The 27,340-nt window shown below is 39.5% G+C and overlaps 1 protein-coding gene across 4 annotated transcripts in view; it reads right to left on the bottom strand.

The window, feature by feature from the left end:
* The window catches only part of NFATC3 (nuclear factor of activated T cells 3), a 173,928-nt gene that overhangs the window by 32,939 nt on the left and 113,649 nt on the right, over positions 1 to 27,340 (bottom strand). For 3 of the 4 annotated variants that reach the window (XM_072636144.1, XM_072636143.1, XM_072636146.1), the window contains one exon: positions 13,725 to 14,756. The exons of the other annotated variant lie outside the window; for it this stretch is intronic. In XM_072636144.1, coding sequence (XP_072492245.1) covers positions 13,725 to 14,756 — 1,032 coding nt within the window. The remainder of the gene's footprint in view (positions 1 to 13,724; positions 14,757 to 27,340) is intronic. 4 annotated transcript variants of the gene reach the window in all.

Here is a 27,340-nt window from a genome sequence, read left to right as displayed (position 1 = left end):
GTCGCACCCTGGACCCGGAGCTGAGCCGAGCCCTGCCTTGGCCACGCTGCACTGAAAGAAGCGGATTCGAGCAGGCTTCAGGGACAGAATCTCCAGCGGCCACGCGGGTCCCTCCAACCACAGGCCCCAAAGGTTGGTAAGAGGGTCTTCTTGGCTTGCCGAGAGGGGAGTGGGGTGCCCCCATAACTCAGGCCGCCTCTGGAGGCAGCAGCAGAGGTGGGAGGAGACCAGACCTCCCCAAGCAGGCAGGAGCTTGGATCCATTGTTGAAGGTCTCTACATAAACCCCCTGAGGGAACTGAGCCCCCTGAGGCGGCCCTGCCCCAACCTGAGCAGCTGAACCTAATCTGACACTGAATAGCAGCCCTGCCCCCCCCCCCCCCCTGCCAAAAGCCCTGAGGCTGGGAAGCAGCATTTGAATCTCAGACCCCAAGCACTGGCTGGGCAGATCTGGAGGCGAAGTGGGTGTGAAGAGAATATTCAGAAGTCAAGTCACTGGCTGGGAAAATGCCCAGAAAAGGGGAAAAAAATAAGACTATAGAAGGTTACTTTCTTGGGGAACAGGTATTTCCTCCCTTCCTTTCTGATGAGGAAGAACAATGTTTACCATCAGGGAAAGACACAGCAGTCAAGGCTTCTGTATCCCAGCCCACCCAATGGGCTCAGGCCATGGAAGAGCTCAAAAAGGATTTTGAAAATCAAGTTACAGAGGTGAAGGAAAAACTGGGAAGAGAAATGAGAGAGATGAAAGAAAAGCATGAAAAGCAGGTCCACACCCTGCTAAAGGAGACCCAAAAAAATGCTGAAGAAAATAACACCTTGAAAAATAGGCTAACTCAATTGGCAAAAGAGGTTCAAAAAGCCAATGAGGAGAAGAATGCTTTCAAAAACAGAATTAGCCAAATGGAAAAGGAGGTTCAAAAGCTCACTGAAGAAAATAGTTCTTTCAAAATTAGAATGGAACAGATGGAGGCCAATGACTTTATGAGACACCAAGAAATCACAAAACAAAACCAAAAGAATGAAAACATGGAAGATAATGTGAAATATCTCATTGGAAAAACAACTGACCTGGAAAATAGATCCAGGAGAGACAATTTTAAAAATTATGGACCTACCTGAAAGCCAGGATCAAAAAAAGAGCCTAGACATCATCTTTCATGAAATTATCAAGGAAAACTGCCCTGATATTCTAGAACCAGAGGGCAAAATAAATATTGAAAGAATCCACAGATCAACGCCTGAAAGAGATCCAAAAAGAGAAACTCCTAGGAACACTGTGGCCAAATTCCAGAGTTCCCAGGTCAAGGAGAAAATATTGCAAGCAGCTAGAAAGAAACAATTCAAGTATTGTGGAAATACAATCAAGATAACACAAGATCTAGCAGCTTCCACATTAAGGGATCGAAGGGTGTGGAATAGGATATTCCAGAAGTCAAAGGAACTAGGACTAAAACCAAGAATCACCTACCCAGCAAAACTGAGTATAATACTTCAGGGGAAAAACTGGTCTTTCAATGAAATGGAGGACTTTCAAGCATTCTTGATGAAAAGACCAGAGCTGAAAAGAAAATCTGACTTTCAAACACAAGAATGAAGAGAAGCATGAAAAGGTGAACAGCAAAGAGAAGTCATAAGGGACTTACTAAAGTTGAACTGTTCACATTCCTACATGGAAAGACAATATTTGTAACTCTTGAAACTTTTCAGTATCTGGGTACTGGGTGGGATTACACACACATAAATGCACACGCACATGCACACACACATAGAGACAGAGTGCACAGAGTGAATTGAAGAGGATCATAACTTAAAAAAATGAAATCAAGCAGTGAGAGAGAAATATATTGGGAGGAGGAGAAAGGGAGAAATGGAATGGGGCAAATTATCTCTCATAAAAGAGGCAAGCAAGACTTTTTAGTGAAGGGAAAAAGAGGGGAGGTGAGAGAAAAACATGAAGTTTACTCTCATCACATTCCACTAAAGGAAGGAATAAAATGCACACTCATTTTGGTATGAAAACCTATCTTACAATACAGGAAAGTGGGGGATAAGGGGATAAGCAGAGTAGGGGGGATGATGGAAGGGAGGGCATGGGGAAGAGGGAGCAATTTGAGGTCAACACTCATGGGGAGGGTCAGGATCAAAAGAGAGAACAGAAGTAATGGGGGACAGGATAGGATGGAGGGAAATATAATTAGTCTTATACAACACGACTATTATGGAAGTCATTTGCAAAACTACACAGATACGGCCTATATTGCATTGCTTGCCTTCCAAAGGGAAGGGGTGGGGAGGGAGGGATGAAGAGAAGTTGGAACTCAAAGTTTTAGGAACAACTGTTGAGTACTGTTCTTGGTACTAGGAAACAAGAAATACAAGTAAAGGGGTATAGAAGCTATTTGGCCCTACAGGAAAAAAGAGAAGATGGAGACAAGGGCAGAGAGGGATGATAGAAGAGAGGGCAGATTGGTGATAGGGGCAATTAGAATGCTCGGTGTTTTGGGGTGGGGGGAGGGGACGAAAGGGGAGAAAATTTGGAACCCAAAATTTTGTGAAAATGAATGTTAAAAGTTAAATAAAAAATAAATAAATAAAAAAAATAAAGAGGGGGCCCCCTTCTATTATTTTGTCTAACATGTGAAATTTACTGTCAGTGTCATTTTTTTTCCCTGCAAGTTTGCAGATTTCCTGAAATCTATTCACTGATCCCAGGTTAAAAAAGCTTGGCTAGAGGGAACCTTTCCCAGGCTTTCTGAAAATTTCTTTTCCTGTTAGATCTATAAAGTCTGTTCTTCTAGCACAGGAAATGGCAAACTGTGACCCACAGGCCTATGGGCTATGAATAGCCCATGAGCTAATAATGATTTTTTTCATTTTTAAAAATAATAAAATTCCAATTAAAAAATGTGAAAACCATTCTTGGCTTGCAGGTTAGTGTAAAAATCCAGGTTGGATTTTGCCAATTCTTGCTCTGTCCACAAAGATCTCTCCCTTAAGCATTTAATTGTTCTGTGTGTTTCATGTGTGCTACCCTTGTCTCTGTGATTAGTGTACCACAAGTTTTAATTTATAAGTCTTTTATAAGTGATGAGACACCAGTCCAGCCCAGTACACATGGTGTTTGGTTGATATAATCTCCATACAGAAGAACCTGGGGGAGTCTGCTTCCTGGAAGGCATCATAACGTATAGTTGAAGGTATGATTATGTGTAATGGAGGGAGCTTAATGTATTATTTCAACAATAAACAGGTATTGTTTCAGATCAGCTTGCCACATGAAGAAGATGAGCATTCTGATCTGCTGCTGGGCAGGAAATGAAAATACACTGAAAACACACTACTAACCACAGAAGTCATCTTTTCTTTCCTGCCTGGCTATGTTTTTTCACAGTTGATTCAGAAGTAGAAAAAGCCATGGCGATCATTTAATATAGTGTCCCAATTTAGTGATGAGGATACTGAAGCCCCAGAAGTTTAAATGATTTGCCCAACATCACACAAACAGTGAGAAACAGAACCATAATGAAAACCCACATCTTCTGACTCCAGATTTTATTCTTTGTTTGCTATGGCTACATCGCCACTCTTGCTTTGCAAGAGAAATCAGTTTCTCACTAGACAGCCATATTCATGCAGGTCCTGCATTTCTGTGCTATAATAAAAAATATTTCACATATTATCATTTGATGCTCTAGATAAATGATTCAGCTAATGATAAAATTTATAATTTGTCACCAAAAGCTACATTTACAGAAATAGTCCTGCTGTTTGAGTAATATGACAAAAGTTATTTATTAATGGTTTATTCTTCATATATGGATCTCCACCTGTAAATGAGAGGACTGGAATAAAATTTTCTATCTCACAGTGTGCCCCTTCTAGCTCCAATATTCTGTAAGCCTATTTATTGTATGATTCCCATGATATAACTATCCGGTGTTCATGTTACTATGTAATGTTCATGTTACTGAGTTATTAAGGGTAGAGTGTAAGATATTTCTTTAGATAAGACTATTTTGCTTATTAGGTACATGCCAAAATAGCTATGTTCATATCAAGAGTCATCATTAACTACAGAAGATGAATTTAGTATAATATATTTCGCTTTGACTGTGACTACACACAATCTACAAGTGGAATAGTGTCAACTTTCACTACACCAGCATAGAAAGTTATATTTAACACAACTCTTCCTCTACAGTAGGGATGCAGCTGTGGTTTTGGTTAGTTTATGATCTAAGAGGGGCATATGGCAGGCAAGGTACTCTCCCTAAAAAGCTGTATTGAGATTTGGTTGGCCTTTATACAAGTTATTTTAGACCATAAAGGTCTGGGATAGATTAACTTCACAACTCTAGAATCATAACTAAAATGTTTAAAAAAAGAGGAGCTACTATAGGAAGTAAAATGTATTTTTATTATTGGAACAACAGGATTAGTACATGATATGCCTCCAAGAAAAGAGTGGCATAATCATCACTGCATGACGCACACTCTTACAAAAATTCACAATTCCCAACACACAGTCAATTAATACACTGTTAGAATGAAAACTCAGTGCTAACTTGGCAGATATGAAGTAGATTATTCAAGGTAAGTTTATGACATTAGGAAAAGCACGGAATATGTAGAGGAAGACACAGAAGTTAAACTTGAGAGCTCCAAAAATGATTTAAGCAAAAGCAACACTGATGTAATAAGACAGCCTCTCATGTTAACTGTTTTGAAGGCAACAATTTTTGAATATTTAAATAAAATTAATTCTCCTTATAAACCCTGGATAGGATGCTTTCCCCTAAATGTTCTAGGCTCCTTTGTAGCTAAGGAAATATTGATTTGACTCAACAAACGAAACCCACAGGGATCAAATCTGTAGTTTTAAATTTTCGCTCAATTTCTCAATCATTTGTTCAGCAAGCATTTACTAAGCAACCAAGAGGTGTCCTAGCAGTATAATGGGATAGATGCTAGGCCTAGAGATATAAAAGTGTAAGTTTCTACCTTCAAGGAGCTTACTTGGGAAATGAAAATATTCACTGAATATCATAAATATAGGATACACACACAGTGACTAGGAGGGAGGGGAAACTAATATTTAGGGAAATCAAAAAAAGTTTTTTCAAGGTTTAGTTCAAATGTCACCTTCTTTAAGGATACCAGGGTTCTGAGAGGTAGAGCATTCTAGGCGTGGGAGACGGCTTGTACAAAGGCAAGGAGGCAGCAGATGGAGCTGTAAGTATGGGGCAGTTTAAAAGGAGGACAGAGTAGATGGTGGAAATAATGTGTAATCAGCCTAAAAAGGCTGCCTGGCTTAAAAATGCCAAACAAAGGAACCTATGGTTTATCCTAAAGGCAATGAGGAGGTACTAGAGCTTCTTGAGCAAGGGGATGATATGGTCTGACATACAAACAATATAAGACCGAATACCTAGAAGTTGTGAGGAATGAAATAACAACAAACATACTCTCTATTCAGGACTAAATAAAAATTTGCTAAATTCAATCCCATGTAGCAAAAAACGAGAAATGAAAATTCCAATGACTGGGAATGACTGAAGAAACACTGGTATATGAATGTAATGGAATGACTAATAGGAAGAATTCAAAAAAAGAGAGAGGATTTGTGGAGAGAGAAAATAAAAACCCAGTGAGAACACCATGCATAATGATTACAATATGTAGATGAAAACAACTTAAAAACAGCATCACTAGGGGAGTAATAACCACAGAACTACATGATGCACACAGTGTCAGGTGGTTTTACCCGTTTTTCTGTTACAAGACATGGGACAAGGAGTGCGTATGCTACAAAGTGACTAGAGCATAAAAACCAAATGTATCCCAGCCACCCTTACGGTAGTACCAGCATCCCTCCCCAATAATAAATAAAACCTACTCAACTGGTCAAAAATATGACTACATATTTAACATCCAACTCTACCAATACTTCACATATTTGCATTCCTCTGCTTTCCTTCTGTTATAAAAGGAAGCAAGGTTTCTTGTTTCCAAGTTTGTGTGAGAGAAAAAGATGGCAGGATTGGGGAAAAGCAAGGGCCAGAGGGCTCCACTGTAGGCCAGGACAAAGCAAAGAGGGATTCTAGCACACTGGGCAGATGCTTCTCTTCACCCCTCTACTTGGGAGAGGACATGGTCAAGAGTTGCACAGGATGGGCAAAAGTAGATAAGGTTTTGGTGTACAATGTTAAAAGAACTTCTAAATTTATGAGATCATAGATCTAAATGAGGAAGAGAGTGGAGAAAGAACCAGAAATAGGAGCCAGGTATCATGATTACTACTCCTTACCATTTCCACTATACTACAGAAATCCTATGAAATATTCCCTACCTTACTCCACTCCCAACCCTGTCCCTAATTCTCAAGATTCTACTACATTGGACTGAGGCACTGGAATACTACTAAATAAAACAGAATACAAAAAATCTTGAACCTGGCTCAATCTCCATTTCCCATAATCAAGATCTGTGACAGAATACTCCCTGTGTCTCATGTCCAATTCTTTTTTTTTTTTTTAATCTGGTGACCTGACAATCCACTGCAATGACAATCAAACTTAAATTGAACTTTCCATAGGACTACCTCTCATACATAGTATACCTTACCTATTACACAAACTGCTCATACTTCATCTAGGTTTAGATGATAAGGACTTCCAATTACATGAAAATCTAACCACTCTTCCCTTGAATAGCTCCAATTCAGTGCTGTACTAATCAAACCATTAAAGGATTATTTTATTAAGCTAGAAAAAATAATGAAACTCATATCAAAGGACAAATGATCAAGACTCTCAAGGGTAATAACAAAAAAAAAAAAAGGAAAGGAAGGAGGTCTTTTAATACCAGCTCTAAAATTATGTTACAAAGTAGTAACAATTAAGACAATTTGGTACTGGTTAAAAATTCCTCATGTCTCTTCAGGCTACACTTAGAAGCTTCTCTACTAAACCTTTTCATCCTGGAAGTTCATACCAGCTAAGGAATTCAAACACTGGAAGCACCTTCCCACTCCTCTGGCCCCTTTCTCTGACTGGACAGCTACTCCTAGAATCTCTACTTAATATTTAAGCCAGTCTCTGACACAACTTAAATCCAATTTACCAGCAGGTCAAGAAATCACCTTGTGATGTCATCTTAAATGAAGGACCGGAAACAACAAGAAGTCAGTCATGTCTCCTTTTTTTCCAGGATACACTCCAAAAATTTTCTTTACCACCATCTCTCCCCCCTTTCAGTACTGTCCTCCCCCATGAGAATGAAAGCTCCTCTAAGGGCTAGAGCAATCTTATATTCATATTCCCAGAGCTTAACACAGTGACTGGCCTTGTCCATCAAATGAGCTGGAGAAAGAAATGGCAAATCATTACAGTATATCTGCCAAGAAAACTCCAAATGGCATCACCAAGAATCAGATATGACTGAAACAACTCAACAACAACAAAAAATGCTTGTTGACTTTAAAAATAGAAAGATCAATCTACAGAACATATTAAGTACACAAATTACAGAAGTAAAGAACACAGCAGATTAATGTTGGTTAAACTAAGAACTTAGTTACTAGGGAAAGGATTCATCATTTATTAATGATTGCTGGGAAAACTGGAGTCTGGCAAAAATTAGGTTTAGACCAATATTTCACATTGTATATACCAGGACAAACTCCAAATATATGATTTAGACACAAAAGCAAATTATTGTGTATGTGCTCATGTGCATATGCCTGCATGCACACACGCGTGTATGTAGCAAATTAGAAAAACAAGGAAGAAATTTTTCTTGTCTATGGACAAGAAAAGAATTCGTGACAAGCAAAAGGTTCATAAAGGCTGAAACAATTTTTATTGTATAAACATTTAGAGTTTTGCACAAACAAAACCAATGCAGCTAAAATTAGAAAGGAAGAAATTAAGGTTAAGTGACCTGCCCAGAATCACATAGTTATGAAATGTCTGATGCTGGATTTGAACTTAGGTCTTCCTGACTCTAGAGCCAGTGCTGTATCCATTGTGCCACCTAGCTGCCTTCAACTGTCTTTGTTCCCACAGATATACTATTAAATGAAGGGGCAAGGGTGGGGGGTGGGGGTGGGGGGTCAGGGAGAATCATACAACTTTTACTAAGTCTACTACAAAATTTTATTATGCAACCTGAACTGGGCACTCGCTGCTACTATTAATACTTCTATATCTCCCTTATAAGCTCACTATTCTACTCTCCTCAATGGCTCTCTCAAACCTTTTCAATTTTCCTCAAACATCTCATGGTTCCCCTCTCAGTTGAAAAGTTTAACTTCATATTTTACAGAAAAAAAATTAAGCCCATTTGCTAAGAGCTCCTTCTTCTCCCCTCTTCCTTATCTCCTATCACCCAGATGCCTTCTGCCACTCTGTCCTCCTTCTCCTCTATCTCATATGAACAGGTGGCCTTACTCTTTCCTACCTGCACAAGTGGTCTCATTCCATCCCATCTCCTCCAACAAATTGCCACCTCTATCATCCTTATTGTCATGTCTTCAGTGTTTCCCTGAATAGTCCTACCCTGCTGCCTACAAATGTGCCCATGTCTCCCCCACCTTCAAAAAACCCCTCATTTGATCCTGTCATTGGGGATTTCACTGTCCTGTATCTCTTCTGCCCTTCATGGGGAAACAATGTGAGATCTCCTAATTGCCAAATTCAGTGGCCTTTTCTCAAACCTTACTCTTCTTGACCTTTCTGCAGCTTCTGACGCTGTCAAACACCATTTTCCCCTTGGTAAATTCTTCTCTTAGGTTTTCAGGACACAATTCTCTGATGATGTATGATAATGTAATCTTTTTACCAATAAATTCATCATCTTCTTCAGCACCCTTGGCACCCTCTCTGCCCATTTGGAGGGCTGGATGGCAGGGCAAAGAACTTTTACCGAAGACTCTATTAGGACTCAAAAACCAGCTAACTTCATTTCCCACTAGATGTATTCTTTGGCTTGTACTCCACCATTATCTCACATAGGGTATCTCCACCAACTTCACCTCCCACTCAATGTTTCAGCTTTCTTTTGTGTGTTGCCTTCCCCCATCAGATTTTAAGTTCCCAGAAGGCAGGTCTTTTCTTTTTCTTATTTGTATCTACAGAACTTAGCACTGTTTGGCATATAGTAGGAACTTAATAGATGTTTACTGTTACCTAAAATTTATGACAAAATTTCTTAATATCTTAAGACTAAATTTAAAATAAGGTTTATGAACTTTCCCATGAAAGGGTTAAACATTAGACCAAGGACCAGAAAACTACTGCCTGAAGGCGGGCCACCTAGTTTTGTATTGACAGCAAGCTAAGAGTGCCATTTACGATTTTTTTAAAAGTTTTATTGGATTTGGTCTGCAGGTCATAGTTAGCTGACCCTTGTACTAGACCACTAATACTTAGCTAGCATTTTTTCTAAGACATTCCATTCACAAAGATAGGAGATGTAAAGTATTATTGCTACACAGTTTAATCATTTCCTCCTTAAGCATTTTAACAATACTAATACTGATTTCATTAAATACATGGATAATTCAGACTTTCCTGAACTATGTTCAGTAAGACTTTCTAAACTAGAAATATTTTTCCATGCTAAAATATTAAGTACAAAATTATGTATGTATAAAAGAATAATTCTAAGTAGCAAATTTGGATCTATTTGGAAACTGGCTTAATTTCATTCATTTCACTCCAAAATGTCCCCAATCCCTCTCTTTACCTTGTATTCCTCTTCTCTACTTCTTTTTTTCCTCTCTACTTATAAGATGAACATTTGTGGGTTCCTTCAATAACTTTCAAGTTCAAACTGTTCCTCAGCTAAATGAGTTTAGAAAACACTGAGATAATAAATATTATTTCTTTAGAGATTGAATATGGCCTTAAATCTGGCCTCAGACACTCAATAGCTTTGGGACCCTGGGCAAATCCCTTAACCCTCTTTGCTTCAGTTCCTCACTTGTAAAATGAGCCTGAGAAGGTTATGGCAAACCACTCCTCTTTGCCAAGAAAATGTCAAATGGGGTCACAAAGAGTCAGACACAACTTAACTGAACAGCAACAATAAAAGGCTACACAATCACTTTTATGGATAAAACGTTTCTTAATCTCAACAAGCTTTAATATTCAATACTATAAGGTCCTATAATTCTGTTTATGGTGACACCTCCCCTATAACTTAGCATATGGTTTCTGAGAATTGCTGTGGCTGAAAAATTCTTTACTCTGGAGCCAGCCCTGATGATACATACGTGAGACCAGTAGAAGCCTTTGCAGTTTGGTGGAAACTGCCAGAGTTTAAGTTTTGCTGTCTTAGCCTTTAAGGACCCAGTGACTTACACGTCATGATTACACATGTTACAACATATCCTAGAAATATGCAGATCTTTAATGTTTCAAAGTATTTCAACTACTGCACTTTTTTTTTTTAAAAGAAAAAACAGAATCAAAGAGGGAAAAAAGGATTTTATGGAAATGGTTCTGGATCATTCTGGGGAGAGCAGTTATTGATATGGCCAATCTAAAAAATGTCTGAAGTCGTCATATAGCTATAATCAAACTTTCAGTCTAAAAGTTTTCAGCTAAAATCAGCTAGGCAGAACTAAGTAAAAGAAGAGAAGCAAAGTAGAGTAGGGAAGAGGGAGGGGGAGAGAGAGAGAGAGATAGAGTACTTCCTGACTTGGGAGTCAGAAAGACCTGAGTTTAAATTCTGCATCAGACATTTTAAAACAATAAAAAATTAGGACAATACTAGCACCTCTCTCTCAGGGATGTTGTGAAGATCAAATGAGATAACACATATAAAGCACTTTGCAAACCTTAAGCTGCTCTATAAATGTTAGTTTTTATCATTACCAACAACATCCAAAGGCTAGAACAAGGAAGATTTACAATCAAAAGCTTAAAACAACGTATACCGCATTTTCCAGACTATTGAGATTCAATACCAGTGAGTCATTCATCTGTCAGAAACATGAAGAAACATTTTGCAAGCTTGCAAAAAAAAAAAAAATGAACCAGTGATCTTCATTTTTAACCTCTCAGTAGATAACAATTAGGTAGCTAGGTGGCTCAGTGGATAGAGCACTGTGCCTGGAGTCAGGAAGACCTGAGTTCAAATCTGGCATCAGAGATTTACTAGTTGTCTGACCCTGGACAAGTCACTTTTGTTTCCCTTAATCCACTGTAGAAGGAAATGGCAAACCACTCCAATACACTTTCTAAGAAAACCCCATGGACAGGTCCACAGCCGGAAGAATTAGACATGACTGACGAACAAGAAGAAGAAAATAACCACCACACAGACTAATCTTATTAGATAATTTAATCATCAAAGTGGGTTAACACAGAAATCTGTTCTGTTTATTAAGACAAGTTTCTATAGAAACTATATTCCCAAAAAATATGCTAAAAAGTATTAGAAGCGTAATTCTTTAAAAATGTAAAAAATTTTAAACCAAGTTATAAGAAATCCTATTTAAGTATTTTAAAGCTTATGTAATCTAGGTATATGTACTCAAAGAGGATTTAAAGGCAGTGAACTTAGATTTTAAAAGTGTTCTCTTAATTTGTAAAATTTATTCAAGAATTTGGTATTCATTTTTTAATATTCACCTTTAACTGCTTATACTTATAGAGAACAGGGATTATCAAAATGAAAGAATCCCAATACAGTGTTCAAAGAGCAGTGTATTTTATTTCAGGATGTACTCTAAGACACCACATGTGTTGGGGGTGTAAGCTCAGTTTTCTCGTGGACAGTCTTAAGCAGGTAAAGGTGAGGACTTCTAAACCTCAGCGTTCTCATGAGGCCCCCCAGGGAACAGATGGGAATTGAGGCGTGAAACACGGGCTATCTCGTGCATTTCCACCTCTTCTCAGTGGGAAACTTGCTGGGGAGAGCATCCCACCCTTGAGACTGGCCCGTGGTCTGAGCACACCTGTTGTTGACTAGCTAGGGGCTGAGAGCACACATGGTATTCACGTGCAAACTATGCGGCTGGGAGAGCTTAAGTAGGGACAGGAAAGCCTGAAGGCACTCTTCACGCTGAGGGGCCCTTGGAGGGAAGAGGACCCCCCCCCCCCCCCCCCCCCCGCTTCCGCTCCCATCCTTTTAATATACGATCCTTGCCCCTTGGGAGGAGGAGGATTCCTCTCTCCTGAGGAAGAATTCACCCTGCACATGTAACTAAGACCCTGAATAAAGCCTAACCCTTGTTCGACTCTGGAAAGTCTCTTCTCTCAACACGTTTATCCGGCTGATCTCCGAAGACCTGCGAGAGGTAAGAAGGCTCGGGTAGCCCTTCGGCCTCTAGGCTGAACAACATGTTCTTTAGGGCAAGTGACTAAAAAATTACATTCAGTTAGGTCAAGAAGTACTTTTCTCTGATTCATGGCTATCACCAAACTGAAACCCTACACATTTCGGGATCTTATTGTCTTGGATTTTGAAATTTGGGTTTTATGTAAGTGCTCCTGATCACCCTCACTACATATATCTATTCAAAATATAGCAGGTTTTGTTTTCTTTTGTTATATGCTTAATCCACGAAGTGACAAGCACCACAGTAAGAACGTATTATCTAACGGGATTCTCACAAAGCCTACAAGGCAGGCACAGCTTGCATTGTCCCTAGTGCACAAAAAGAAACTGAAGCTCAAAAAAGTGATGTCACTTATTCAAGATGACACACTCTGGGGAAATGAGCCACAACTTAAACCTCAGCATCCTGACTCCAAGCACTAAAAATCAGATTCTACTGAATATTCACAATCACTGACAAAGATATTAACAGTTTGCTCCCTGGTTTATATATCTTATAAAGCCAAAATTCAACAATTCAATTTTTGTTTAAACAGCAAGAGAAGGATCATTTTTTATTTGTCACTAAGCCAGCAAAAGCTTAGAAGTAGGCTCTCCTGTTTCTGTTGCTTCTGTCAGGACAACAGGTTTGAGAAGTGGCATGAACCAAATTACATGCAAATTCTCTTATCTCTCAATGACTATGTCAAATGAGTAACAATGATTTTCCCCCTCATCTTTATTCACTTCCTAGATCCTATTACCTCTGAAAGATAATTTGCAACAACACAATTCTTTTCTAAAACACTGTTTTCTCTGAAGATTTTTAAGAATGCATCTCAACATCACCATGTCAAAGCATGCGCGCGCGCGTGTGTGTGTGTGTGTGTGTGCATGTGTGCATTCTCTCTCTCTCTCTCTCTCTCTCTCTCTCCACTGGACCTTTGTAACTTACTCTCAATCAAGGTAGAAAACTCCAACTTATCAGTTTTGGAGAAGTGCACAAGGCTCTGAAAAGTGACAATACCCACCCAAGTTCACAGTGTCAGAGCTGGATACTGAGCCCTGGTTTTCCTAACACTGAAATCAGTTCTTTTTGTTTTTTGTTTGTTTGGTTTTTTTTGTGAGGCAACAGAGCTAGTTGTCTGAAGTCAAATTTGAACTCAGGTCCTCCTGACTTCAAGGCTGGAGCTCTATCCACTGCACCACCTAGCTCTGCCCTGGTCAGTTCTTTACCTGCTATGAAATGCTGCCTGTCAATATTAAATTTTCAAGAAAAATGAAGGTATTTGAAAACCTAGACTATAGCACCATGGCATGAAAGACAACTAGCAACTTTTCAAGAAGCACGGTCTCAGATATGTCTGAACAACAAAAACATAAGTATGAACTCACCATCATCTAATGTGATATCCTGGAGACCAATGGTTTCAAAATTCAATTCCTGATCTTCAGGTTCAGGTTTAATGTTCATTGCTGCTCCATCAGGTGAAAATGAAGATGAATCACATCTATGCTGACATACTAATGACGAAGGTACAGAAATACCTCCCACTCCAGGACTGTGTGCTTGAGGTGAGGGTTGTCCAGAGTGAGTTATGGTGGTTGGAGATGGTGATGAAGCAGGTCCTGAGCTCGGAGACTGATAAGGCATAGGCTGTAACTGAGGTGATGGGGGTCCAGATAGTGGTGAATGGACCAAGGGATGAGAGGCTGTTGGTGAGGAAATTGTAGCAGACCCAGGGTTTGAAGTATGGTATGTTCCTGGTTGTAAGTGAGGGGAAGGCTGTCCCAAGGACTGGCTTGTTGTAGAAGTAACAGGAGCCTGTCCTGTGTTTGAGTAGTGGTATCCCACTGGCTGCAGGTGAGGCAGTGACTGCTCTGAATGAGTTGTATGCACTAAGGGATGTCCTGCTCCTGTAGCAGGTGTTGACAGTGACCCTGAATTTGAAGAATGAAACTGTAATGATGGCAGAGGTTGACAGCTAAGATTTATTAAATTAGGTACCGCCGTATCCTGTTGAAATGAATTTGCATCAAATCCTTGACTGGAGGCAGCATTAATGGGAAGACAAGTCTGTCCATTGTACATAACATTAGTTTGCATAGGCTGGTAGGAAGACCTCATAGGAGGTGCAGATGTGGCTTGAAAAGATTGATGCAGCACAGACGGCATTCCATGACACTCTTCCCCAGGACTAATGTTCCTACTTTGTATTTGGGACAGATGGGATGCTGAAGAGGTCACCAGTGATGTATATGGTTGCTGGATGGGACAAACAAGACTTGAAGTCAATAAGCTGTCATGTGGCTGCCCTGGATCTGAGGAAGGCGAGGGGAGGCCTTGAATGTTGCCACTCTGAGGCATAGACAAAGATGGAACTGAAGACAAATCCATCTCTTCTCTATGCTCCTGTTTCATCAAAACTGCAAAAACAAAATGAAAACAAAACCGAAAATGATAAAAACATTACATATAACTAAAGATATTTGTTACTAGTAGCATAAGAACAATACATTGTAGGCCAACCCTTCCAATCATATTGCTTTGAAAATGGTGAAGAAAACAAGCACAACCAATGCTACCTCTCTCTTCATTTAAGTTCTACCAAATGGTGAAATTATTATGAAATCTTCACATTTATTTAAGGCAGGGCTTTTGCCTTCCCAAGGCTTATATTCTAATAAAGGAATGTGACACAAGCATAATTTGTTTAACCTATAATACAGACTGTGAATACACAGGCAAATAATGTATCATATGAGAGTTAAGAAAGAAATGTCCCCTGTTATTTTGGGAAGGGGGAGTGGAATTCAGGGAAAGCAGTCTGGAAAAGGTGGCATTTGAGGTGGGATTTAAAGGACTGACAGGGATTCATCAGGTGGAGGACAAAGGATAAAGAGGCAGGAATTCATAGGCTATTTGGGAGTTGAGCCAGAGATAGTGACTGTGAGATTCAGTGGGGGTGGAGTGTATGTGAAGCTGAATAGTATGAGAAGCTTGGAAAGTTAGGGTATGGCTAGACTTGGGAGGATACTAAATGTATAGCAAAGAAGAGTTAAGATTATATAAAAGATTACATTAGATTATATAACAGATGAATTAGAAGCCAGAGAAAGCAGAGGCAATCAAGATCTTCTGGGGGGGATATTTCAACATTACAGTCAGGTGGTAAGGAAATGTAGTGCTAACAACTAAAAGTGTTAGTGGGAAGAAAGAGGAATGGATGGGAGACATTGCAGAGGAAGAATTAGTATGGCTTAGTAAATTGCTAAATATATGAGATGAGAGGAAGTGAAGAGTCAAAGGAAACAGCAAGATTATAAACTTTGTAGTGCAGGTGAGTGGCAAGAACTTTAACAGAAAGTGAAGTAAGAAAGAAGCAACTCAGTTTCTGACAAGGTAAGTCTGAAGAGCTAGCAGAAAATCCAATTAAGCAGCTGTAGATGGAGGTCTGGGGTCTGAATAGGTCAGGGCAGCAGACACAGAAGTGGGAATTCTTGTATAGTTGAATTTCTGGAAGTGAATTTGATTTCCAAATGAGAGTATAGAGAAAAGAGAAGAAGCCTGAAGGCAGGACCTAAGGGGGACATACAACTCAGAGCATCTGGAAAAGGATGAGAAGTTAGGGGAAAAGGTGTAGAACCAAGAGAAAGACAGGAAGAGAATTAGGAAAGTGAAGGCTGAAGCCAAAGCAAGAAGCAGTACACAGAAGGAAGGGGTGGTCAGTAGTGTCAAGCACATCAAAGGAGCTCAGAGGATGAAGGCTAAAAAACAGCCACCAGAGTTAGCATATCAAAGATGATTGGAAAGTTCTGGTAAAAGCTAGTTTCAGTATAGTAGTGTGGGGAGAGGTAAGGAGGAGGGAGAAAAGGGAGAGAGATGCAAGCATGGAAGTACAGGAAACTTTCCAAATATTGTGGCATTCATGGAGGGGGGAGGGGAGAGACAGGATGGTAGCCAGATAGGTTGAAGAATACTGTAGGAAGGCATTGCTGGACCTGTGCACATTTAAAAAGTAGATGAAAATGAGCCATTTGAGAGGAAATGACTGAAGGTGTATGAGAAAGAGGAATTCATTACTGAAGAAGTAAAGAAAAAGGACTGAGGGCATAATCAATCAAATAAACATATCAATGTCCTACTAACTGCCAAGCATGGAGATTAAGTGCTGAAGCAACAAATACAAAAACTGAACAATCTGCTCTCAAGGACCTTACAAATCAAAACACATATGTATATAAGTACATACAAAATATATACAAAATGAACAGTTTTAGAGGGAAACCACTAGCATTTAGGGAAATCAGAAAAGACTTCATGTACAAGCTGGTACTTAAGTTGAGTTTTAAAGGATATTAGGAATTGCAAGAAGTAGAAGGAGGGCATTTCAGACATGGAGACTAGTTCAAAGGTACAGATATGAGAGATGGAATGTCATATGACAAACCCCTAGAAGGTCAATTTGTCTGGACTGTAGAGTATATGAAGGGGAGTAATACATAATAAGGCTGGAAACATTCACTGGTTGTAAGGAGCTTTGAATGCCAAAAAGAGGAATTTGATTTTGACCTTAGAGATGGTAGGGAACCCCTCTAGAGTTTGCTGAGTAATGACATAGTTATTTTAAGAAAATCACTTTAGCATCTAGGAAACGAATCAACTGGAGATGGAAAAATGAAGAAGGTACCACCAATTAGGAAGCTATTACAATAGACCAGATGAGAGTTAATAGAGGGCCTGAACTAAGTCAGTGACTACGTAAGAAAAGAGAAGTAATATGGATACAAGAGATGTTGAAAAGGTGGAATCAAGAAGACTCTGCAACTAAATGCATATTCAAGATGTGGTAGAATAAGGAATCATGGATGACTGAGGTTATGAACCTTAGAAGAAACACAGTGCTTGACAGAAAGAAAAATTCATAAATGGAGTGGGTTTTGGGGCAAGGTATACATTCTAGTTGGGGAAATACCAAGTATTTCTAGCAGATGCAGAAACAGGATTTCTGCTTGTGAGAACTTGCATTTGAGCTGAGCTTTAAACACAAAGCCGGGGATTGTACAACACAGACATGAAGAGAAAGCACATTCTGAGCCTGGGTGAACAGCCTGTCCAAAGCCAAGGAGACTGGAGATAAAATGCCACATGTGAGTAACAGCAAGAAATAAAATTCTAAGACACTGTGAGATCTCCAGATTAAGCAACAATAGCTTATTTAACCCATATTCAGTACAATAATTTTATTACTAAAGACAATTCCCTCCAATAGTTGAAATCATAATTTCTTCATATCTATATAAGAAATTTCTTGAATTGTTCGGGAAAAACTGAACCATTTTCTGGTGACAAATCTTTCCAAACCTGGAAAAAGTAGTTCCAGGTCTGCGATAACAATGTATCACTAGGCCTATATCTGAAGCCTTTTCAGTTTAACTTGGCATACTTCTTAAGAAATTATGAACACCTCTAAACTTCTAGGGACAGAAGAATACTGTAGTGAAGGATGGAAAACCAGTGTAGGATTAAAAAAAGACAACTAGATTTGGACATTTAAATCCTGATTCTGCTACTTACTATTCAGCTGACTTTGGGCAAATTGAAGTGATCTGCCCAAGTAACTTCACCCATTTGTTCTCAGTTCATCTGTAAAATGAGGGATTTGGAGATGTTCCAAAGTCTCTTCCATCTCTAAATCTACGATTCTACAACCTTCTAGTTTAACCTACAATGTGGGTTATGTTTACAATGGTTGCCCAAAATCTCCAGCTGTGAGCTCTGGAGGTTCATAGCCGGGTAAAGAAACTCCGGAGCCTCGCGTCTCTGGATAATAAAAGTAGAAACTGGACAGAGGTTTCAGCAAGAACAAAGAAGGTAGCTAGGATACAGGGATATGACAACCATTTTATCTACATAGTTTGTTAGCTGGAGACTGAAAATTGCCTATTTCTAAGATGAAGTGATGGTTTGCCAGAAGAAAAGAAAACTCATCTTTAAAATTTTAACTCTTGCAAAAGAAATTATCACCTTTCCAGGAGAGTTCTATAATTGAATATTCTTTCCTTAGATATCAACCAAATTTCTATAGTTGTCAAGTCATCATTTAAAAAAAACAAGGTTACAACAATACATGAAAGTCAAAAGCCCGTCATTAAAAGTGTATACATAAAGCAACTCCATCTTAAGTTTGACTGTTTTTTCCTGCTTTCTTATTATAGGGACAATCTAGTTTAAAAATTGTTTTACTGATACTTTTTAAAAATAGCACACTCACTTTCCCTTATGCTATCCAACCTCAAATACAATTCTCAGTTATAACAAAGAAAAAAAGTTAAGCAAAACAAACATGGTTACCATGATCAACAATATATTAAAAAAAATTTGCACCCTTAGATTACTACCTCTCTACCAGAAGGAAAAAAGTATGTTTCATCATCAGTTAACTAGAACTAAGGTTGGACCATAAATATAATCTGAATTATATCTTTTCATTTACATTATATCCCAGTCATTATATGTACTAGTCTCTTGGTTCTGTATCAGTTCATGCAAATTTTCCCATGTTTCTTTGAATTCCTTTTATCTATCATGTCTTTATGGGCAACTAGATGGAACAGTGGATAGAGCAACAGACCTGGAGTCAGAAAGACCTGACGGCAAATCCAGCCTCAGACACTGACTAGTTGTGTGACCCTGGGCAACTTAACCCTGTCTGCTTCAGTTTCCTCATTTGTAAAATGAACTGGAGAAGGAAATGGCAAATCTCTCCATTATCTTTGCCATGAAAACCCCAAATGGACACAACTGAAAAAAACAACAAATTATTTCTTATTACACAATAATTAATATTCTATTTGGTTAACATACCATACCATAATCAGTTCAGCTACATCTCTATTTGATGGGCAGTCACCTTCCCTCCCATTTTTGCTGCTACAATGAGTACAGCTTTGGCCTCTGAGATGCCTGAGATATAAGAGGCAAAAGCCAGCAGCTACCACACAATGACTCTAGCAAAACCCTGAGGTTTGCACCAGAATAATAACAAGAAATCCAAAGAGAAACTATAGCGACTTGTTCCACCCCAGAACTGCACAAAAATTCTGCCAGATATTTAGAGATGATAAGAGAATGAGGTTCATGAAACAAAGCCAGCACCAATCTGACCAGAGATGAGGTATGTGTAGCCTGTAAGGTTTTGTGTTCAGAGGCATCAAGAACAGAAGGCTTCCCAAGAAAGCTCCAGGGTGGTCAGAAAGCCTAGGGTGGGGACCTTGGAAGATCTATGGAGGCACAGTGTCACACTACACAGACTGTGACAGACCAAGCCCAGGGGCACTAAGGCCCTTAACATTGTGTCCTGAGATTCAAAAGAATGCTATGAATATCTGACACTTTGAACCACAAAGATCAAAGTAGGCTAGATCCTGGGAGGTGGAGATAAGACAAGGAAACTAGGGTGAGACTGAATATAGACCACCACCCCTAAAATGCAGCAGAAAGTGGAGCCTGGCTCTAGCACAAAGCCCTAGTTTAGACACTAAAGCTGGAGAAATAAGCAAATCAAACCACCACAAAAAAATAACTGTAAATCCAGTCAAAACTTCAAGAAGAAACTAAAAAAACTAGACTTTCCATAAGGACTAAATGAATACATGGAAGAAAAGAAGAGATTAAAAAAATGAAATAGAAAATATAGAGGAGAGAACTGGAAGGAGATAAGGCAAACTTTACCTAAGAAATGGAATCCGTGGGAACTAGAACAAAGGAAACATATCAGTGACTCCATGATATAGCAACAAGTATTATAATAGAAAAAAAAACTGAAAAAAAAGAAGAAAATGTAAGGCATGTGATATAAAAAACTAACCTGGAAAACATGGTAACAAAAAAAATCTGGACACTATATATATCAAGAAATCATAAATGAATACTTTCTTTCAGAAGCACAGGGAAAAGAAAAAAAGAAAGAATCTACCAATCACCTCCTGAAAAGTTTCAAGAATGTCACATTCAAAATCCAGAATTCCTATGTCTAAGGAAAAATATGGCAAGCAAAGAAATTACAATTAGGATCATATAAGCATTAGCATATTCTACAAAAAAAAAATGCAACCTTGGAATATAATATTCCAAAAAGGCAAAAAACGACGCGAATGCCACCAAGAATAACTTACCCGAAGAAGCTGATTATAATCCTAAAGGGGAACAAATGGACCAGTAATAGAATGGAGGACTTTCAAGTATCTTGGATGACAAGAAGTAAAGCTGGATTAAGTACAAACACAAGAATCCAGAGAAATTAGGTTCTGTTCTCAGGGTCTCAAGTGAAGGCAGGGTGTGGAAAGAAGGAAGAAGGGGAGGACTTGCTATTTCTCCTAACTGGAGTGTGTGAGAGGAATATACAGGACAAAGGGATTGACCTCAGATAAATCTTACTTTCATCTGAAATGGACAAAGAAGAGTTGACCACACGCAAAATGTGGTGTAGAAATACACCAAACTCACCAGGAAAACAACTGGAGATGGAGAAGGGGAAAATTAAAAGGGGGAAATCAGTAGCATGCTGGAGCTACTTTGGGAGAGTCAATTGTTAAATTTTCAGTTTGAGCATTTTGAAATTGCTAGCTAATATACTAGCTAATGTAGCTAATGCTACAAAAATCAGGTCTTGATTTATTATTTCACTGACGATCTACACTTAAGAAGGTAGCAGACAAAATGTAAAAAAGGCAGATTAAATTTAAAGGAGTGGAGGACACCCCACCCCCCTACATCTACAATACACCATTGAGGGAGAAACAAAGTAAAAGTAAAACAGCAAGTAAAATAAACTTTCTGATACTGAAGGAGGGATCAAAGGGAGAACAGAAAAGACCTGGCTGCCTCAGTCTCAGACAATTGGGTAATGGCTGAACAAAATATGTTATATGAATGAAATGGAAGAAATGATTCTGAGGCAGTATGAACTGCCAGAGAGTAAGATGAGCATAACCAGGAGAACAATTTATACAGTACAACAACATGGAAAAGACAAACAATTTTGAAAGTCTTTAGAACTATGATCAAAGCAATGGCCAACACCATGTCTCCCGGATCAACGAGGAAGCATGCTATCCACCTCCTAACAGGTGACAGATATAAGGTAAAATGACCTACCCTTTTAGACATGTAAGGAGTCATTTTGCTTCACTAGGCTTGTTTATTATTTTTTTAATTAATTTATTTAACTTTTAACATTCATTTTCACAAAATTTTGGGTTCCACATTTTCTCCCCTTTTGTCCCCTCCCCCACCCCAAAACCCCGAGCGTTCTAATTGCCCCTGTCTGCCAATCTGTCCTCCCTCCCTCCCCACCCCTTCCCTTTGGAAGGCAAGCAATTCAACATAGGCCAGATCTGTGTAGTTTTGCAAATGACTACCATAATAGTAGTGTTGTGTAAGAACTAATTATATTTCCCTCCATCCTATCCTGTCCCCCATTACTTCTGTTCTCTCTTTTGATCCTGACCCTCCCCATGAGTGTTGACCTCAAATTGTTCCCTCCTCCCCATGCCCTCCCTTCCATCATCCCCCCCACCCTGCTTATCCCCTTGTCCCCCACTTTCCTGTATTGTAAGATAGGTTTTCACACCAAAATGAGTGTGCATTTTATTCCTTCCTTTAGTGGAATGTGATGAGAGTAAACTTCATGTTTTTCTCTCACCTCCCCTCTTTTTCCCTTCACTAAAAAGTCTTGCTTGCCTCTTTTATGAGAGATAATTTGCCCCATTCCATTTCTCCCTTTCTCCTCCTCCCAATATATTTCTCTCTCACTGCTTGATTTCATTTCTTTTCTTTTTTTTAAGATATGATCCCCTCCTCTTCAGTTCACTCTGTGCACTCTGTCTCTATGTGTGTGTGCATGTGCGTGTGCATTTATGTGTGTGTTATCCCACCCTGTACCCAGATGCTGAATAGTTTCAAGAGTTACAAATATTGTCTTTCCATGTAGGAATGTAAACAGTTCAACTTTTGTAAAGTCCCTCATGACTTCTCTTTGCTATTTACTTTTTCATGCTTCTCTTCATTCTTGTGTTTGAAAGTCAAATTTTCTTTGCAGCTCTGGTCTTTTCATCAAGAATGCTTGAAAGTCCTCGATTTCATTGAAAGACCAATTTTTCCCCTGAAGTATTATACTCAGTTTTGCTGGGTAGGTGATTCTTGGTTTTAGTCCTAGTTCCTTTGACTTCTGGAATATCCTATTCCACACCCTTCGATCCCTTAATGTGGAAGCTGCTAGATCTTGTGTTATCCTGATTGTATTTCCACAATACTTGAATTGCTTCTTTCTAGCTGCTTGCAATATTTTCTCCTTGATCTGAGAACTCTGGAATTTGGCCACAATGTTCCTAGGAGTTTCTCTTTTTGGATCTCTTTCAGGCGTTGATCTGTGGATTCCTTGAATACTTATTTTGCCCTCTGGTTCTAGAATCTCAGGGCAGTTTTCCTTGATAATTTCATGAAAGATGATGTCTAGGCTCTTTTTTTGATCCTGGCTTTCAGGTAGGCCCATAATTTTTAAATTGTCTCTCCTGGATCTACTTTCCAGGTCAGTTGTTTTCCCAATGAGATATTTCACATTATCTTCCATTTTTTTCATTCTTTTGGTTTTGTTTTGTGATTTCTTGGTTTCTCATAAAGTCATTGGCCTCCATCTGTTCCATTTTAATTTTGAAAGAATTATTTTCTTCAGAGAGCTTTTGAATCTCCTTTTCCATTTGGCTAATTCTGCTTTTGAAAGCATTCTTCTCCTCTTTGGCTTCTTGAACCTCTTTTGCCAATTGAGTTAGCCTATTTTTCAAGGTGTTATTTTCTTCAGCATTTTTTTGGGTCTCCTTTAGCAGGGAGCTGATCTGCTGTTCATGCTTTGACTGCATGTCTCTCATTTCTCTTCCCAGCTTTTCTTCCACTTCTCTAACTTGATTTTCTATGAGCTCTTCCATGGCCTGAGCCCACAGAATATTTAGTCTGGATGTTTGGGATACAGAGGCCTTGTCTTCTACGTCTTTGCCTGATGGTAAGCATTGTTCTTCCTCATCAGAAGGGAAGGGAGGAGATGCCTGTTCACCAAGAAAGTAACCTTCTATAGTCTTATTTCTTTTCCCTTTTCTGGGCATTTTCCCAGCCAGTGATTTGACTTCTGAATATTCTCTTCACACCCACTTCGCCTCAGGATCCTCCCAGCCAGTGCTTGGGGTTTGAGATTCAAATGCTGCTTGCCAGCCTCAGGGCTTTTGGCGGGGGCAGGGCTGCTATTCAGTGTGTGATTAAGTTCAGGTGCTCAGGTCTGCTATTCAGTGTGTGATTAAGTTCAGGTGCTCAGGTCGGGGCAGGGCCGCCTTACGGGCTCGATTGCCTCAGGGGGTTTATGCAGAGACCTTCAACAATGGATCCAAGCTCCTGCCTGCATGGGGAGTTCTGGTCTGCTCCCACCTCCGCTGTTGCCTCCCGAGGGGGCCTGAGTTACGGGGGCACCCCACTCCCCTCTCGACCCGCCAAAGAGACCCTCTCACCGACCCCTGTCACCTGTGGGTGGAGGGACCCGCGTGGCCGCTGGAGATTCTGTCCCTGAAGCCCGCTCAGATCTTTTCCTCTCGGTGCCGCAGCAGGGCTGTACTCAGCTCCCAGTCCTGGCGCCCAGTCCGCGGCTCGAAGGACCTTTTGCGAGAGGTTTGCAGGTCTCTCTGGAAGAGGAATCTCCCTCGCTCCAATGTTCTGTGGCCTCTGGGTGCAGAATTCACCGTGAGTTACGTTTTTGTAGATGTTCTATGGGTTGTGGGTTTGGAGCTATGTGTATGTGCATCTTTCTACACCGCCATCTTGGCTCCGCCTCCCCTAGGCTTGTTTATTATGAGGAATTTTTTTCTTTCTTTCAGCTAATGAGTGGTGAGTAGCAACAATGATGCCAAAAAAGTCACCACAACATTTTTGAAAATGCACAGTAGAAAATAGAAGGAATCTCAGAAGGAAGCATAGTCAAGCAGGGAAAATTTCAAAGTTTTAATCAAATCATAAAGTTTATAATCACATATAAAATATCTTCCATGCAATTTTTAAAAGTAGTGTGAAATGGAGATTCATGGTTTCATACAGAATTTTTTTTGGTCCTACTGGGTATAGGAAATGGTTGTGTGTGTTTGTGTGTGTTTTAGATTTAAAAAATTTAAAAGCATGTGTCTGACTTATCTTAGTATACATAGACTCTTTCTATCTTTGACTCTGTTGATAGACAAAGTCTAGTAATGGAATCATTACAAAGAGCTTGGTAACTTTTCTTAATTCCACAGTGTTTCAATCAATTGATTTTCTGTAGACCACACATTAACAGTGGCATCTATTTATATAATTTTTTTTCTAAACTCTACCCTTATAGTTGGTGTATATATATATTTGGTGTGGATCTGGCTCTTGATGAGAATTTTCTGCTACCAAAGCAGATGTACAACTCTTGTATAATTTCTTCTCTTACAGAGTTGCCTAACGGGCCTGAGAGGTTAAATGCCTTGCTCAGGGTCAGAAGAGCAGCAGTGTCAGGAGTGAGATTAGCATTCAGACCTTCTTTACTGGAGGCTAACTCTATATCGTTATCGATCAACAAACACTTAATAAAATAAGACCCTAACAGCTATGAGAACTAGGAAAGGCCTTAGGCAGGAAGTGGTGCTTGAGTTCATCTTGACTCAATGGCTTTGGTTGTCAGGAGAAGGACGTTAGATTTCAAGCTCTAACCTTTACTAGGGATTTTAAGTCTGGCACTACCTGTCCCACAAGACTATTGGGGAAAAATAGTGTTTTGTAAATGTAAAGTGACACAAAGGGAAGCTGTAAGATTATGAGTTCCAGAAGGGCAGAGTTTGCCTTTTGCCTTTCTATATATCCCCAGCACTTAATAAGTGTTTATTGACTATCACACCATCCACTCAATTTGTAGATTGGATCTGGGTTCAAATTTTGGCTTTGCTATGGACTCCCTGCATACTTTGGGCAAATCACATATCTATATACCCCAGTTTCCTCATCTGTGAATAAGTAGGTTGAATTAGATGATTTCTAAGTTGCCCTCCATCTCTAAAATCTATGATGCAGTTAAGGTTTTTAAAATAAGAGTTAATAACTACTATTTACATAAGCACTTTTAAGGTCCGAAAAGTGCTTTATATGTATTACCTCATTTTATCCACATACCTACCGGAGAGGTAGATGCTATTATTATTCCTATATTATAATTTAAACAGAGAGGCTAAATGACTTTATTTATCACAGAGTTATTAGTAAGTGGCTGAGACAGGATCTGAACTCTAGTCCTCCTGACTCTATCCACTGTGCCACCTATCTGCCATATAAATATGAGGAGACTTGAGCATATTCATAGGTATGAGTGAAAGAGGCAGTACACAGGGAATTGTACATGATGTAGAAGAGAGGAGGGGGGAGAATGATAGTGGAGGCAATCTGCTGGCAAAGAAAGGAGGGGACTGAGTTAAGGATAATATAGAAAGACTGACTTTGGGGAGCACAAGGGCAACCTCTTCATTAGAGAATGAAAAGAGTAAAAGAGAAATTAATGGGGTGACGTCAAGGAGTTACGAGATAGAAAGATCAGAAGAGGAAATTAACAGTGAATGGCTTCAAAAATATCTCAGCCCCAAAACAGCACTGATTCTATCCTATATTAGTACACTCGGGGAATTTTTTTCCCTAAAACTCACAACAAAACATTTTCTTTTAAGTTTATACACTTAATAATTCAATTCAAATACTGATGCTGCACCTACTGCATGCAAGGTATACAAGGATAAAAAAGGAAGCAATTCCTGCCCTCAAGGAGCTTCATTCTATAGAGGGTTACAGAACATATACAATACAAAGTACTTTCTACAAAGAGAGAGCACACCAACAACTGGGGAGGGGCAGCAGTCCCAAAGGGCTTTCCACAGGAAGAAGCGTTTCATCTTGGCTTTGAAGCCAAATCAATCAGCACTTATTAAGCACCAAATCCAATTCACCTGCAAGCCAAGCCATCACCCACCTGATATTATTGGTCCTCTTGGACAACGAAGGACAAACAACAGTCTGTGAACAGTAGTTCCCAGTAGTCCCCTCCCGAGGACCTAGTTCCACTTGGGCAATGCTGCTATTTCCTTCCCCTGCTTCTCCTCTCCACCCCCTGCCTTTTCATCTTCTCCCTCTGTTCATGTGGGGAGTCATAACCTTTACATGTGGGTGCTGCATCCAAAGGAATGTAGGTTTTGATAGCTTATACTTGACAAGGTATCTTGAAGTTTAGGGGCTAGATTTTTTTTCCTCCCTACTTATTTATTCTATCATTTTTCCCCCCCAAATTGAGACAACTCTTTTGTTCCATCTAGTTTTCATTTATGATTTCTTGAAATAGAACTCGGAACACCAGGTTTTGATAAAGCTCAATGAGATTCAACTAGAGCTACTAAGGGCTTCAAACCCAATTCACTCTGAATCTCACTGGTGGTCAATGATAGGCCCAAGCTCAAGCCACACTTGCTCACTGTTTGGTTTTGATGGCTCATGATAAATGTAAAGAACAACTGTTTCTGTTCTAGACAGAAACTCTAAGGATCTTCCCCTGACAGACTGAGTCTTCTGTGAAGGCAAACTAGACCCTTTTTTGCCTCAATTCTTACCTAGCCTTAAACACTGAATGAGTGTTACCTCAGACAAACTGAGATCTGGGAAAGACCTTAGTTTAAAAAGGTCAAGGTCTCCCACTGCTAGTCATCCTGACCTATGTCTTACCACTGGACTCTGATGACTGGAGGAGAGAGTGAGGCTGAGGACTAACTACATAGCTCTGCCTCACTTTTAAGTGAGGATTTATCCAATTCACTTACAAGTCAAGACATTCCCCACCTGATGTCATTGGTTCACTTCAGTAATAAAGGATGAACAACACTCCATGCCAAGAGTTATGCTAAGCACTGGGAATACGAAG

The sequence above is a fragment of the Notamacropus eugenii genome, chromosome 1, assembly GCF_028372415.1.
Source record: "Notamacropus eugenii isolate mMacEug1 chromosome 1, mMacEug1.pri_v2, whole genome shotgun sequence".
NCBI classification, from domain to species: Eukaryota; Metazoa; Chordata; class Mammalia; order Diprotodontia; family Macropodidae; genus Notamacropus; species Notamacropus eugenii.
Note: the sequence above shows the minus strand (reverse complement) of the source record. Positions and strands in the feature narration are given on the sequence as shown.